This window comes from Corythoichthys intestinalis, chromosome 12 (assembly GCF_030265065.1).
Source record: "Corythoichthys intestinalis isolate RoL2023-P3 chromosome 12, ASM3026506v1, whole genome shotgun sequence".
Taxonomy (NCBI): domain Eukaryota; kingdom Metazoa; phylum Chordata; class Actinopteri; order Syngnathiformes; family Syngnathidae; genus Corythoichthys; species Corythoichthys intestinalis.
The window spans coordinates 45,926,549-45,943,092 of NC_080406.1; the positions used below are offsets into that span (position 1 = coordinate 45,926,549).

A 16,544-nucleotide genomic window follows, 5' to 3' on the forward strand; every position below is an offset into this window, starting at 1 on the left:
AAAAAGTATTACATGGTCTGCTTTGATCTCATAGATTCATACTATAGTACAGTGATCCCTTGTTTTTCGCGGTGAATGGGGACCGCGATGTACCCTCACTTACACACATGCACAATGAGTTGCCACAGCACACTACCGGTTGTGTTTAACAAGCTCAATGAGCTCATACATTCGGCGCCTTTCAAGCTTCTCTGGCAAGATCAAAGCTTCAGAGCTGTTACTTATCGTTAACTTTAATAATCAGCTGCTTGTTGAGCAAGAAAAGCAGCAGCCGGGAGAGGTGAGAGGCTCTATGTGATCGAATCGGAACATCTCTAAAATACTGTATTTTTTAACTGGGAAAAAAAATCTGTGATTGACTGCTGGCGCGAAGTAGCAAGGGAACACTTTGTTTTACTGTGTCTCATTTGTTGTTAACTGCATTGAGAAGTATGGTAAAATCAATATTTTAGTTAAGGAGACCAAGGTCTGAGCTGTTATAATAATGGATCCCTTGAATGTAGCTACTGTACATACATAAAACTACACTGTTATGGCAAACTGACTCGGCCGACGTCTTCGTTGATCACACGAGGAATTTCAATGTTATTCTACAGGTTTAACAATGATAATTCAGGGGACCTACTCATTTGTCAATATCCCCAACACCACTGAATGACAGGAATCATCAATGGGTCTGTGCTGAATGTATGAGAGGAAAAAATGCTCAAATAAGACACAATTTTTTAATTTTTTTTTTAAGCACAACGCCTTTGAAAACTGCACTGATTACTTAACCCCTTCAGATCTGCATTTTTTCTGCTGGGCAAAAAAATATATATATTACTAAATATTTCATTCTTTAATTGGTTATTTTTAATGTTAATGTGTTTTTGATGAAAAATCAGCACTTTACGTTATCCTGTTTTGAAGTTGGATTTGGTCATTTTCAAAGAGCCAAAAAAAGAAAAGCGCGTACCAAACCTCAGTTTATTTTGATGGTTAAAGTTTAAACCAATCATCTCCCAGAAGTGGCAATAGCAACTAAATTCAGTGGATTTGTTGGTTTAGAGACGCAAACACGACATGTCCTTCATCTGCATGCTTAGGTCTGAAGGGGCTAAAGCCCTTTGTAACTATGAAACACATTGAAGTATGTTGTGCTTATGACTAGTTTAAAAAAATTGGGCTTTAAATTTGAAAAAAGTAAAATACTCATCAAGAATTTTGCACAATTTTAAGTGTAATCGAACAAGTGCGGATCATGCAATTTTTTAGACGAAAGTACATATTCAGCCTTAACTGATATGCTTATACCTGTGTAGTAAATAATTCAAAGATCATGTGCTGTAGTTATTAAGACTTCCATTGACAGTGATAGATAAATCCATGTGATCTGTGATGGCTGGCATTGAGTGCTTTTGATTCACTGCCATTGACTGAGTTACGTTATACGTCCAATTTGACTGCAGGTCAAAACTAATTGGACGTCAAGCACCATCAATGGCAGCCAATGACTTAACAACACTCATTGACAAAATTACAATGGTTTATATACAGTGGTATGAAAAAGTATCTGAACATTTTGGAATTTGTCACATTTCTGCATAAAATCATCAAATGAGATCTGATCTTTGTCAAAATCACACAGATGAAAAAACTGCTTTACCTAAAACCACCCAAAAATGTATAGGTTTTCATATTTTAACGATGATAGTATGCAAACAATGACAGAAGGGGGGGGGGGGGGATAAGTAAGTGAACCATCGTTTTTTATATTTTGAGCCCCCCCCTTTGGCAGCAATAACTTCAACCAGACGCTTCCTGTAGCTGCAGATCAGTCTGGCACATCGATCAGGAATAATCTTGGCCTTTTCTTATCTACAAAACTGCTGTAGTTCAGTCAGATTCCTGGGATGTCTGCCATGAATCTCTCTTTAGGTCATGCCACAGAATCTCAATGGGGTTCAAGTCTGGAATTTGACTTGGCCACTCCAGAACATGTATTTTGTTCTTCTGAAACCATTCTGAAGTTGATTTACTTCTGTGTTTGGGATCATTGTCTTGTTGCAGCATCCATCCTCTTTTTAGCTTCAACTGTCTGACAAACGGCCTCTGGTTTTCCTGCAAAACATCCTGATTAACTTTTGAATTCATTTTTCCATTAATGAGTGCAAGTTGTCCAGGCCCTGAGGCAGCAAAAAAAGCCCCAAATCATGATGCTCCCTCAACCATGCTTCACGGTGGGGATGAGGTGTTGGTGTTGTTGAGCTTTTCTATTTTTCCTCCACTCATGACGTTGTGTGTTACACCCAAACAGTTCAACTTTCGTTTCATCAGTCCACAAAATATTTTGCCCAAACCTTTGTGGAGTGTCCAATTGCCTTTTTTGCAAATGTTAAACGGGCAACAATCTTTTTTTTTTTTTTTTAACAGGAGTGGCTTCCTCCGTGGAGTCCTCCCATGAACACCATTCTTGACCATAGTTTTACATATAGTATATGTGTGCACAGAGATATAGGACTGTGCCAGTGATTTCTGAACGTCTTTAGCAGACACTCAAGGGTTGTTTTTTTACCTCTCTGCGCTGAACTCTTGGCGTCATCTTTGGTGGACGGCCACTCCTTGGGAGAGAAGCAACTGTGCCAAAATCTCTCCATTTGTAGACAACTTCTCTGACTGTCGATTGATGAACATCCAGACTTTTACAGATGGGTTCGTATCCTTTCCCAGCTTTAAACATCAACAATCCCTGATTGCAGGTCTTCAGACAGCAGTCATGATGCATATCAGGCAAAGTTTCTCATCAAGACAAGTCTGAGCAGGTGTGTGTTTTATAGTGGGCAGCTTTAAACCACTCATCAGTGATTGGGCACACACCTGACTTTGATTGTTTGGTAAAAATTAGTTTCAATTGCTCTTTGTCTCCTTAAGCAGAGGGTTCACTTACTTATTTTCCCCCCTTCTGTCATTGTCTGTGTGCTATCCTCATTAAAATATGACAACCTATAAATACTTGGGTGGTTTTGGTTAAAGCAGACACTGTTTTACATCTGTGTGATTTTGACAAAGATCAGATCACATTTGATGGTGATTTTATGCAGAAATGTGAGAAATTCCAAAAGGTTCAGATACTTTTTCATACCACTGTATTACAATTCCATATACAGTGGGGAGAACAAGTATTTGATACACTGCCTATTTTGCTGGTTTTCCCACTTGCAAAGCATGTAGAGGTCTGTAATTTGTATCATAAGTTCTCTTCAACTGTGAGGGACGGAATCAAATACAAAAAAAAAAACAGAAAATCACGTTGTATGATTTTTAAATAATAAATTTGCATTTAATTGCATGAAATAAGTATTTGATACATCACAAAAATCGAACTTAATATGTGGTACAGAAACCTTTGTTTGCTATTACAGATACCAAACGTTTCCCGTAGTCCCTGACAAGGTTTGCACACACTGCATCAGGGATTTTGGCCCACTCCTCCATGCAGATCTTCTCCAGAGCCTTCAGGTTTCGGAGTGCTGCCGGGCAACACGGACTTTCAGCTCCCTCCATAGATTTTCTATCGGGTTCAGATCTGGTGACTGGCTAGGCCACTCCAGGACCTTAAGATGCTTCTTACGTAGCCACTCTTTAGTTGCCTTGGCTGTGTGCTTTGGGTCGTTGTCATGCTGGAAGACCCAGCCACGACCCATCTTCAGGGCTCTCAATGAAGGAAGGAGTTTTTCAGCCAAGATCTGGCGATACATAGCCCCATCCATCCTCCCCTCAATACGGTGCAGTCATCCTGTACCCTTGGCAGAGAAGCAGCCCCAAAAAATGATGTTTCCTCCGCCATGTTTCACGGTTGGGATGGTGTTCTTGGGGTTGTACTCATCCTTCTTTTTCCTCCAAACACGACGAGCCGAGTTTAGATCAAAAAGTTCAATTTTGGTCTCATCCGACCACATGACCTTCTCCCATTGCTCCTCTGGATCATCCAGATGGTCAGTGGCAAACTTCAGACGTGTCTGGACATGCACTGGCTTCAGCAGCGGGACCTTGCGTGCGCTGTAGGATTTTAATCCATGACGGCGTAATGTGTTTCCGATGGTTTTCTTCGAGGCTCTGGTTCCAGCTCTCTTCAGATCATTGACCAGGTCCTGCCGTGTAGTTCTGGGCTGATCCCTCACCTTCCTCATGATCAGTAATGCCCCACGAGGTGAGATCTTGCATGGAGCCCCAGAACGAGGCAGATTGACCGTCAACTTGAACTTCTTCCATTTTCTAATAATCGCTCCAACAGTTGTTACCTTCTCACCAAGCTGCTTGCGTATTTTCCTGTAGCCCATCCCAGCCTTGTGCAGGTCTATTATTTTATCCCTGATGTCCTTACACAGCTCTTTGGTCTTGGCCATTGTGAATAGGTTGGAGTTTGTTTGTCTGAGCATGTGAACAGGTGTCTTTTATACAGGTAACAAGTTCAAACAGGTGCAGTTACTTCCGGTAATGAGTGGAGAACAGGAGGGGTTCTTAAAAAAGAACTAAGAGCCGAAATATTTACTAGTTGGTAATGTATCAAATACTTATTTCATGCAGTTAAATACAAATTTATTATTTAAAAATTCTACAATGTGACTTTCTGATTTTTGTATTAGATTCCATCCCTCACAGTTGAAGAGAACTTTTGATACAAATTACAGACCTCTACATGGCTTGCAAGTGGGAAAACCAGCAAAATCGGCAGTGTATCAAATACTTGTTCTCCCCACTGTAGCTATGGGTCTTATTGCTTATTGTATATTGTTTTTTTTTTTTTTTTTTTTTTGCATGACAGTCTGCAAAGTGAACAGAACCCTATAAGTATATACAGCTTTAACAATATTTTGGCTCCTCTTTTACGAAAGAAAAAAAACCCTAATCTTTTTGCATTTGCAAGTGCAGAGTCCCTGGCTGAGTGTGGCTTGTTAGCCTAATTGGATGTTACAAAAATACAGAAATTGCTATGACCGTGCATGAGGAGAATACAACCTTTTGTGTCGAGAAAGGTGTGTATTGTGATTACAATAAGCGCATGTAAATTGTATTCAAGAGCTACTGGCCTAACTGCTATTGATTGCTTTGTGCTGCTAAAATTTCTTTGTCCACGCTGAGCTGCAAGAGGTGGTTAAATGATTAGAGGCAAAGAAGCCCTACTAATGAAAGCACAGTTTATGTCCTTGAACTCACAAAAACCTTGATATCTTTTCGCTTTCTCCTCTCACGCAATTCGTCGAAAGATACTTTCTGTTATATCGAAAGGTGAGGTCATCAGAGAAGCAGTCGGTGTAGTGCCTCTGTGTTTGTTCTGGAAAGCTGAATTTAAATGACAAATTGGTATGCAGAATGCTCTGCTGTGCTTTGCGCGAATGCTAAGTGACTAGCATACAGAATTATGACGTGAAAAATATATATATTTTTTTGCCCATCATTACTCTACCTCACATTAGTGGGCTATTACAGCATTGCCATCTCTTAAAAGAAAACATCTTCATCAAATGAGATGCGCAGCGCACTCTGCAGGGGTATTTTTACACATTTTGGTCTTCAGATCTCATTTAAAACAAAGAAAAATTCTTAAGATATGTGTAATAAATAATGAACAAAAATTGTTTTGGCAGAATAACACTTCATTTTTCATAGCTAACTAAATAGTTTTGTGTCATGATGAATTATATACTAATTTCCCCACATCCTAAATACAGATACAGTATATCGAAAGTTATTTACATAGAAACACCATGTGGCGCATCAAGGGTTGTTTTGTAATTTATTAAAAAGCTAATGTTTTTTTCTGCATAAATTTTGGAGAAATATATGTGAGTAAGTGTTCATCTACAATCAAGCATGCTCTTATCTTATGATACATTTAAGATTTCCAAATGTCTCAACTTTTACTTGTTACAAAATAACCTTCAATGCTCCCCAAAATTATTACAACCGATTGTTCAGTATCTTAACACTGTTTGTCTTTCAATTCAAGGCACAATTTGTAAGCGTATTTCTTGATCAAAATCATACAAATGAGACAATCTTAATGATTTGGTTTTCTTTAACTATGGATGGATGTAATTCTTGATGGGTTCTTGAGGAAATGTTTGTTGGATATCTTTTGCAGCAAATAGTCTGCCAGAAAGTTACGTATTCGTTTCCGTATGTCTGTTTGTGTTCATGATGACTCAAGAACAAATGAAGGGATCATCATATTTGCTTAATATTGTTGTAATATTAAAAGAAAAAGGTGATTAAATTTGGGGGTAATGAGGTCAAATGCCACAGAAATCAGAAAAGAAATCTTGCAATAACTTGAAAACAGATTAACCTATTTAATGGAAATTTGCAGAAAATAGGCTAAGTGATACGACAAGAACAACATCAGAAGTCAGTGATATGACAAGAAAAGGAAGGGTCAAAGAGGTAAGAAATTTGGCAATGCTGCCCCATAGGCAGATTTGAATTTTGTGGGAGGGGGGACAAAACCATGTTGATGACCCCAAAACACAGGGTCAGCAATATAACAAACAATATACATATATATATGTATGTATATAAAAAATCTTCGTCTATGGTCTCTCCTTTCAAGCTCGGGTCCTCTACCAGAAGCCTGGGAGCTTGAGGGTCCTGCACAGGATCTTAGCTGTCCCTAGGATTGCGCTCTTCTGAATGTAGACGTCGGACGTTGTTCCTGGTGTCCGTTACTAGCATGGTGTACCTAATAAAGTGGCCGGTGAGTATATATATGTATGTATATATATATATATATATATATATATATATATATATATATATAATATGGCGGAAAACACAAGACAAGGCTGAAAAAGAAGTTTATGCTTTTGCACCCCTCTTTAAAATAAACTGCTGTATTTTAAGCCAAAGGAAGTGTTGTATTTGATGGAACAAGTCTATATGCTGCCATACCAGTTTCTTGGCACATAAAACCCCCAAACTATTTTTAATTTGTCCGTTTTACCCTGGAGACCCCCGTTTACTGACACTGCGCAACCACTTTTGTTTCAACCCAGCCATAAAAACAAGGTAAGTAATTTTATTTATTATTCAAAATGTCCTTTTTAGCTTGGAATCATTAATTGGTGTCTATTTAGTTTTTGACAAATTGACTTAAAAAAAAATTATTCACTCGCAAATATTAAACTTTTAAACAAATTACGTCACAATGACAAAAATGGTGTCTGTAAAAAAAAAAGTCACGGATATCTACCTCATAACTATTGCTTAATTGTATTTTTTTTTTTTTTGTTAGTCGCATTTTTTCCCGATATGTTAGATGATAAATAATCGATCCAAACAGAGAAAAATTGGGGAGGGGGAAATGTTTAAAAGGGTAAATATATGAAAAAGAAAATCTCGACTACTCCTTGATGTCTGCGACCCTTGTTATATTACCATGTTTCACCCCCAAAATCCGGCTCTGGCAATTCACAGTTGTGTCTTGACATTCAGTGATATATGCTACATGGAGTTTTTGGATCGAAATAAGGCAAGTACGCGATAATATCTCGTTAAAGTCATGGCGTCTTTAATTCTGCTCTCTCGTGCGCTCACCTCCAGGGTTTCGCTGTGTATTTATTTATTATTATTATTATTTTTTAAATGCCCTCCTGTTCAAAATTTTTTCTTACCCCAGAAACTTGAGAATTCAAGCTTTCAATGATGTATCACTTGTGCATATCGGACAATTTTGAAATTTGGCCAAACTGGGGGTCTCAGAGTGGAACTTAAAGCCACCTGAGTGTTTTCCACCATATATATATATATATATATATATATATATATATATATATATATATATATATATACAGGGGTGCACATAAGTGGTCCGCATGCGCGCATGCGTACCGGACGTAGACAAACGCGCTGGCCCTCAACGACTTCCATACGCTTTTGCGTACCGATGGCTGACCACCGTATTTGCGGCGGACACGAGAAAATAACTTCTCAAAATGTCAAAGAGGCAGGCCACTGAGTAATTACTTCCGTGTTCCCCCACCCCCGTCAAAAGACAGACAGACGACAGAGACGTCACCGGAGCTACCGAAAAAATTGACTTTTGCTGAAAAGTAGGAGGTACCATGGCTAGAAGCAAATGATGCTCGCACGGAAATGCGGTACAAAATGTGCTGTGAGAATCCCAATGTCGCCGATAAGAGCAGCGCATTTTATGTAGGGTCAAAGAATTTCAGCCATCCAAACTTTGAAAAGCACGAAAAAAACAGCATGTGGCAATTAAGCAAACTATCGATGTCAAACAGGACCCCGCTCGCCCTATGGACAAGTGGCGGAATAAAGGTAATGAACAGCGACATGCACTGACAAACGTGTTTTTGCTCGCATTTTACAAAGCTAAACATGCACGTTCAATAAGGTCTTATGAGGAGGACATCCCACTTTTAAAAAGGGTTGGAGTTAATGTGGGAGCCGCATAATGCCCTTTATTTTGAATTGGTGCTTTTTATTTCTTTACATTTCAAAGTAATGGCAATTTTGTTGTGCCAGTTGATGTTAATCAAGCATTAATTGTTAATATAATTAATTCAAGTTAATTGGCTCTAAGTAAAGCTTGTCATAAATTTATCGCATCAGGCGGGTTGGCTCTCAAGCTCAATGAGGACCAAGTCATATCTCCAGGTCCTCCTCTGAGAACCTGGGCAAAAAAATTATGTGCACCCCTGTATATATATGTGTGTGTGTATATATACTGTATATACTGTACATCTTGACACTGTTCGTGCGCAATCCTCAGTTAAGCTCAGTTGTTTTTGAAGCCTTGGTTTAAAGAAATTCCGAATATATCTTGCCTCCTCAGGTGTAGTTTTGACTAAGCAAAGCAAAGGACCATCTCTAAGGTGCTCCTCAAATGACTTGTTCAAAAAATAATTTTTACCCATAATGTAATACTTTGTAGGATTCTTGTTTATTTCATTCATTTTTGTTGTTTTATTGCTTTATAAGTAGACAGCATTTTACCGGCTAGGTATGTGTTTTAAATTGATATATAGGTCAATATAAGTCAGTTAAATGAAATTTAATTTTTGGGCCACCATGGGGGCCATTGCCCCCCTTCCACCCAAAATCCGCATATGTCCTGCTCCCTTAAAGTGATCCTCTTAATTTTTATTCAAATTTTATGCCTATAAATGGTGCAAAGACTTGTGGGTACACCTTCCAAGTGACAACCGTTAATTTACATTGGTTACATTGGTTGGTCAATTCATGACCTCCGTGAGTGAGCAAAGTAAAGTCACGCTTGCCCACACGTCTTTGCACCTTTTAATGGCGCAAAGTCTTGCAGGTATGTACTTTTGAGCAGCAACCTTGACTTTACACCAGTGGTCTCCAAACTATTCCACATAGGGCCGCAGTGGGTGCAGGATTTCACTCCCAACAAAACAAGACCACACCTTGTCACCAATCTGGGGTTTTATAAGTGTAATCAGTTGATTGCAGTCAGGTGCTGCTTGTTTTAGTAGAAACCACATTGGTTAAAAGGTCTGTGCTTGATCAGTATGAACAAAAACCAGGACCCACAGCGGCCCTCGAGGACTGGTTTAGAGACCCCTGCTTTACACAGTTGGTGAATTCATGACCTGTGAGAGTGTAATGCTATCGAGCACACAAACCAGTGAACCTGACTTGATCTGCTTACTCTAGGGCAGTTGAACTTCTTTGTTAAATCTCGAAAGCACCAGAATAAATTTTAATGAAGTATACATGTATTAAATTAAAAAACTGACCCGCATAAGAGTGATCAAAGAGCCGCATCTGGCTTCAGGGGCCGCGGGATGCCGATCCCTGGTCTATGTCAACACTGAATCTACTGTTTTAGTTGAACAAATGTCATTTTTTTCAAAGAAACATTCTTATTTTTACATATGAATCTACAGTCCAATATAGTTATAGTGAAATGGACACAGAAAGTCCATTGGTTTTGTCGTCGTTGACTCACTGCGCCATTTGCGACGGCCTTTTAATTGACTGTCCACTGACGGTCCGGGGTCCAGTCTGTTTTCGTTTCAAGCCAGGTCTGAAAGGCTTCCAGTGGAGTAAAATGGATGCTTATTAACGTTGAAGCCTTTTGTGCTTTTTCCACAACACCAAAGAGCAACCTTCATTTATCCTTTTAGAACGAAAAGGCATCAGTGGTGAGAGCAATGTCTCGAAGCCTTTTCTTTTCATCAAGCGCTCACAGTCCTTTTTCTTGCTGCTCGGTAGAGTCACTCCAAATTGTACGAGCACATACACATGGACAGAATTCTAACAAGGCTGCGATATGTATAATGAAGATAAATAACTGTTTATTAGTCTCAAGATGTCTGGAGTGCTATGGTTGTGATTGATAAACCAAAGGTGTCTTCATACCTCAAGCCAGATGGATGGGCTCTTGTCTTTCCGCCCGGAAAGACTTTAAATCACAGCTGCTTAATAATGGATATGACGTTAGCTCAGTTTTTGCGCCCAAGATTTAACCTACCAATTGCTGCTGCACCTTGATACGACAACCATTCATAAGTCATTGGTCTTTATCTGATTTTCATTACTATCTAATTATAAGGTGCCAAATGCTGCTATTAGGTGGACCATCCATCAGCAGCCAAGAAAAGGCTCTCAAAGGTTAGCAGGAAGAGATTATTTGGATGGGGGAGCTCTGATGATAGATGATATGACTGCTTTACTGGACAGCAAGGCTGAGTTGCTGGTGAGTATTTCTCATGTCAAAAACATTGGGTTGTGAACCTTACCTGAACCCAGCTGATTTCATGAAACCGTGCAAAAGTCTAGCTCCGACAAGCTTTGTTCCTTATATCCACAGAAGTCATTTTGAAGGACGCAGGAGGCAGAAAAACTCAAAATGGAGTAAGCATGAGACTTTGTAGCTGGGGTGAGATAGGCCAAGAGTTAATTGAATGTCTCTGGCTGAAGAGCCATCTCTTCGTCATCCTCCATGAATTTGGAAGTATAGTGTAGTGACTTAACAACCATATGGACACACAAATGGTGTAAGGCTGCTTCATGAAGTGTTTTTGATTATTTTCTTGGTTGGGGTTTGCGATGAGTGACAGTAATACCAATGCTAAAGCATTGAAGCATTAACAAAACTACTCTCATGAGGTATTTGGACTATTGTACCAGTGTACTGTAAAGTCAAATGAAAAATTCATCCAATCATTAATACACCACATTGAAGTTATTTAAACAGAATAGCTAGAGCACAATATTTAGCATTTTGAAAGTCCACAGATACATTTTTACCAGTGAAGCTACACGTAGGAACTGAGTGCTAGTGATTACTCAGGATGACAATGTGCATGTTAATGCTGCTTAAAAGCATTTGCAGATTCCCCCTTTTGTCTGCTCCCCTGCTTGCAGGCTACAGCACTGCCAAGCACCCAGCTGGAGGATTTAAAACTCTGCAAACCGCTTGATCAAGGGGAATAGAAGCAGGCTGCTCTTGGCACGCTAATTACTTTGTTTGCAAGTAAAAACATTTGGTTTGTGGCCATATTTGGAGCACCTCTATGAAAAAGCAAAATTGGAGTTTCCAATTAAATAACAAAGAAACTTTGTTTTTAGGTTGACTGTAGTAAATATCTGTAAAATCGGCCATCTCTTTCCCAATCTTACACTTTTCATTTGATATACTGTAAGTATAGCCTACTGTATCAATACTACGGTGGTGTGAGAAATTTCTCTGACAAAACAAGATTGGTAGCATGATGATGAGAATGTAATGATGTAACAACAGAAGTCATTTTCTTTTGAGAGAATAAAAATCCTAAACAACTAGGTATGACGTAATCTTATTGTGATAATCACATACGAAACCCAAGACCAACAGGCAGAGACAAACACAGTGGGGTCACTTAGACCCCAAACTTTTGAATGGTAGTGTGTATATGTATGTATGGATGTAATATACAGTCATGTGAAAAAATTAGGACTCCCTATGGAAGCCTGTGTGTTTTCTAATATTTGGTCGTATGGATATTTAACATTAATTTTAATAATCTTGAGAGATTGAAGTAACAGAACTAAACAATTAAAATTGGAGAAAAAAGATATTTTGTAACTTTCTGTGAAATGTTATTTTAAATAAATGCAATTTCTGTTGAGGAATAAATTGGGAAACCCCCACATTCAATCCCACTTAAAATGGCTAAAATCACAAGTGTATCACATCAGGTGCACATGATTAGAACATCATTACCCAGTGTTTTGAAGGAGGCATGCCTTATTTAAACCTCACATTGAGTTTGGTGTGCCCCTAACTGTTGAAGTGAGAGAAAACACCATGGTGAGATCAAAGGAGCAGTCTGAGGCCTTCAGAAAGAAGATTGTAGATGCCTACGACTCTGATACGGGATTTCAAAAGATCTCAAAAGAATACAAAATCAGCCATTCCACTGTATTCTGTATTGTGGAGTGGGGCAAACTTTCTTCAGACCGATGTCAAAGACTGGTAGATGGCTACAAAAAGCATCTCACTGACGTTATTTCATCCAAAGGGGGTAACACTAGCTATGAGGTGGTAGGGTGTCCTAACTTTTTCCTCTGTTAGAATATGCATTTTTGTTGATTATATTGGGTTAATGAGTAAAACAATGTTAATTTTTGTTGTTTACCTGCAATTAAATCACTTTCTTATCCTGAAATAAGGAAAAACAAGATCAGACATTAATATGCAAACATTCCTTAATAAAGAACTGAATATTTAATGGGGTGTCCCAAGTTTTTCACAAGACTGTATACAGTATATAATATATATACTTGTATATACTAGTATATACAGGTAATCCCCACGTTAAGACGTACCCGACTTACGTAATTACAACTTTAGGACGCGTGAGTTTCGTCCGCCATTTTGTCTCCAGTCATTTTTTGTTGTTGTTGTTTCACATCGCGTAACCGTGTCTTGTCCGCCACCTCTCAACATTGACGGTAAATACAGTATATTATTTGTCATTTAATTTTGGTATTCATTAAATTAAAATGGTTGATCTGTAATTGCCATGCATATCTGGTATTTCATTATACTATTTATGCGGTGTGCTTTCCTTTGTTGCACTCGGACTTGTATGACGTTACGCCAGGGCTACTTTTTTATTGATTTCGAGCGTTGCTTTCACATTGGGAAGCGGGGGTGAACGCCAATTAACATTACAAGAAGGCAGAGAGAAAGGGTAAACAGCACAGGCTCAGTGATACCCCTCCATTAGCTCGCTATCAGCCTGCTAGTTTTTTGAGTAGCGTTCGTTTTCACCGCGGAACCGGTGCCACTCATAGTTGCTGTTTTCCTCATTGAATTACCCAAGACTTGGACCTTATTTCCCTCAGCATTATTGTGCAGCCATTTAGGTGTTTTTGTAAGCAAATATTTCCTTACTGATTTACTTTAAAGCATTATCGTACACTCTGTCATGATTGTATTTTCTAAATGTGTGTTCATAGTTTGACGGTGTCAAATAAATAAATGTCAGTTGTAAGAAGTATGGTGTGATCGATGTTAAGGGCGGGGAAAAATATCTATTTACCTTATTTTATTACTATGATGTATAATACATGTTTTTGGATAGTTATTTGGAGAATAAGGGTACTTAAAGAGTTAATTCCGACTTGCGCAGAAATTCGTGTTACGTCGCCAGCGCAGGAACGGAGTTCATTCTTAAACCGGGGACTACCTTTATAAATATATATATAAATATACGTATATATACTGTATAAATATGTTTTGGAAAAGCAATTGTTTCAGGAAGAGAATCACAGGCACAAGCCAATTTCTCATACTGGTAATGGTGTTGATTGTAAGTGTGAAAACACTGACCATTTCATCATTTATTAAACATAATAAGTCTAGCCTTAACTTGTCTCAACATGTTTGTCAGTATATGATTTTGCAACTTTTATTTTTTTTTCCTAAAAGGGCACATTTAATACTTTTTGTTATGTTGCAACTCAGCAGAAATCAATACAATCTAATTTAATGAACAATAGCATCAATCAGTGTTGTACAGTAGGTGAATTCAAACCGTAATTGGAAATACACATTTCAATGTGACATACATCCTGTAAACAAGCTTTTCAAGTGAATTTGTGACAATGTGTTTTAATCCTCCTCAGAGAAAAAACAACTAGCACAGACATGTGCTTGCAGTCCCTTTTCCTGCTGTTAGGTCGTGTCTGACAGGAACAACAAAAACAAACATTATGATTAATTCACGTTGCCCACGGTGAAGAAAGTTCAACTCTTAAATGTTGACAGCAGCAAGTCAAATCCTGTACATATTAGAGAAAAGTTGTGGGAAAAGACCGGAGACAGCCACACCACTATCATCATAACCATCATCAACTGTGGAATCACACTACGCTTCTGACAGTATCTGTACAGTGTTCCTCTTCTGGTTGTTTCAGAATTGTGCTCCTTCCAGAACCTATAAAATGGTGCATTAGTCCCCACTGGAGTCTCTCTACGATGACTGGCCGTTGAGGCACTCACGCCGCAAGCACTGAGCCGGTTTCCACCAATCTCCGTTGTGGCAGCGGCAGATGGTGCAGTCGTCCACTTTTACTTCAATTCCAGCTGGGATGATGGTCGAGCCAGCGAAGCAATTTGGACCTGCCACACGGGAAGTCAGAGGAAAACAGGAAAGAGGGAATTAGAGAGACAAAGAGCGGATGTGGTTCTCCTGAGAACTTTTCCTGTAAGGCTGCAGTCGGAGCAGACTATTTTCACAGACGTGCACAGACGAGCTTGTGTTTGCAACACTTAAGCGCTTTTGTTAGTTTCCCCTTCTCTCTGGACATGGAACGCCTTGCATCCTAATGCGACGTAAGCATGGTCGACTGCCAGGCATTGGCTTGGCGGTGCGCAGTGGCTCAAGAACAGAAGAAACAGAAGGAAGAGAGCGGAAATCAGCTTGGGAAAGCTACAGTCATCTTCATCGCCTCTGATGTATCACAATGAAATGGCAATATTTATTTTTATAGGATACAACTGTTGTCCCTTCTTTGAGATGCTTGGATACTGAAGTGCTAGCTAGAGCCATGAATCCTTCCCAGTTTTAATTATTTCAGTCAATCATTCGGCTGTTAAAAAGGCATGACGGTGACTTTAAATTAGTCTATAAATTAGTCCATAAAATGTTCCACCTTAGGCTTCCCCTGAGTGGCCACAGCGAGGTGTTGTCCCATCATTCCATTACATGCAGTAGCTTGCATTGAAAGTATTGATTAATGCCTCTGATTTAACTCAGTGGCTGCCAGTGATGGTTTTTGAACTCCTCCCAGCCAAAATGGATTAGACATCTAGCGTCATCAATGGTACTGAAAGATGAGAATTCACAGCCAGTCTTCACAGTTTCAATCACAGGTAGTCCCCGGGTTAGGAACGAGTTCCATTCGTACATTGGCGACGTAACCCGAATTTGCACGTCAAGTCGGAATTAACCCTTTTTAGTTCCCCTAAATCTCAAAATAACTATCCAAAAACCTATTATATTGTCATTGTACTGTCCTCGCCAAGACGTTGGAGCTAATTCCTAGCTAGACAGCGAGCTAAGCTTCGAAATGATGATGTCAGATGTCCGTGTGGTTTGCATCAACACTTGCAGAATAAAACTAAAATAAAAATCAAATTGAATCAGTTTCATCTACAATAACAGCAATTCAAATTTGCGTTTATAACTAGCTGCTGATACAGCAACAACAATCCGCACAAATGATTAGCATGTATCAGTTAGCGTCCGCACATCATCAAAAAGTATTCCACCACAATTGAAAACGCACAATAAACAGTATAAGAGCTGTTATGTACAGGCATTGCCTCTGTGGATGCTTCACAAGCAACATATGCGCCCAGGCTTACAGCTGTAAACTATCCCCTTTTTCTCACTCGTCTCTCGCCCACTTCATAATGGGTTCAAATGCGCTCTTCCTCGTGTGTGCACGTGCGCTCTTCTTCGTGTGTACATGCGCTCCTACTCGTGTGCGGAAGTAGTACATGCTCTGCGCTTCCTGTGCCAAAATAAAAGCGTGCATCCCAAAACAAAAGTAAACATATGTATATATGGCTGAAAAAGCAGTGTCTGCTCTTGCACCCCTCTTTAAAATAAACTGCTGTATTTTAAGCCAAAAGAACTGTTGTGTTTGATAGAACAACATGCTGCCATAGGAGATTCATGGCGCATTAACCCCCGAACTATTTTTAATTTTTCCGTTTTACCCTGGAAACCCCCGTTTACAAATGTTGCGCAACCGCTTTTGTTTCAACCCAGCCATAAAAAGAAGGTAAGTAATTCTATTCATTATTCAAAATGTCTTTTTTAGCTTCAAATCATTAATCAATGTCTAAATTTCGATAAAAAAAAGAAACAACTTCAAAAAATTATTCACTCGCATATTTTAAACTTTTAAACAAATTACGTCACAATGAGAAAAACTGGTGTCTGTAAATAAGTCACGGATATCTACCTCATAACTATCGCTAAACTGTATTTTTTTTTGTTGCTGTCGCTTTCCCC

The 16,544-nt window shown here is 39.0% G+C and overlaps 1 protein-coding gene across 2 annotated transcripts in view; it reads right to left on the bottom strand.

Moving 5' to 3' along the window:
- Nucleotides 1-8,920: 8,920 nt before the first annotated feature.
- LOC130926519 (von Willebrand factor C domain-containing protein 2-like) overlaps nt 8,921-16,544 on the bottom strand; it is a 42,519-nt gene continuing 34,895 nt past the window's right edge. For both annotated transcript variants that reach the window (XM_057851440.1, XM_057851439.1), the window contains exon 4: nt 8,921-14,641. In XM_057851440.1, coding sequence (XP_057707423.1) covers nt 14,493-14,641 — 149 coding nt within the window. In that variant the 3' untranslated portion in view covers nt 8,921-14,492. The remainder of the gene's footprint in view (nt 14,642-16,544) is intronic.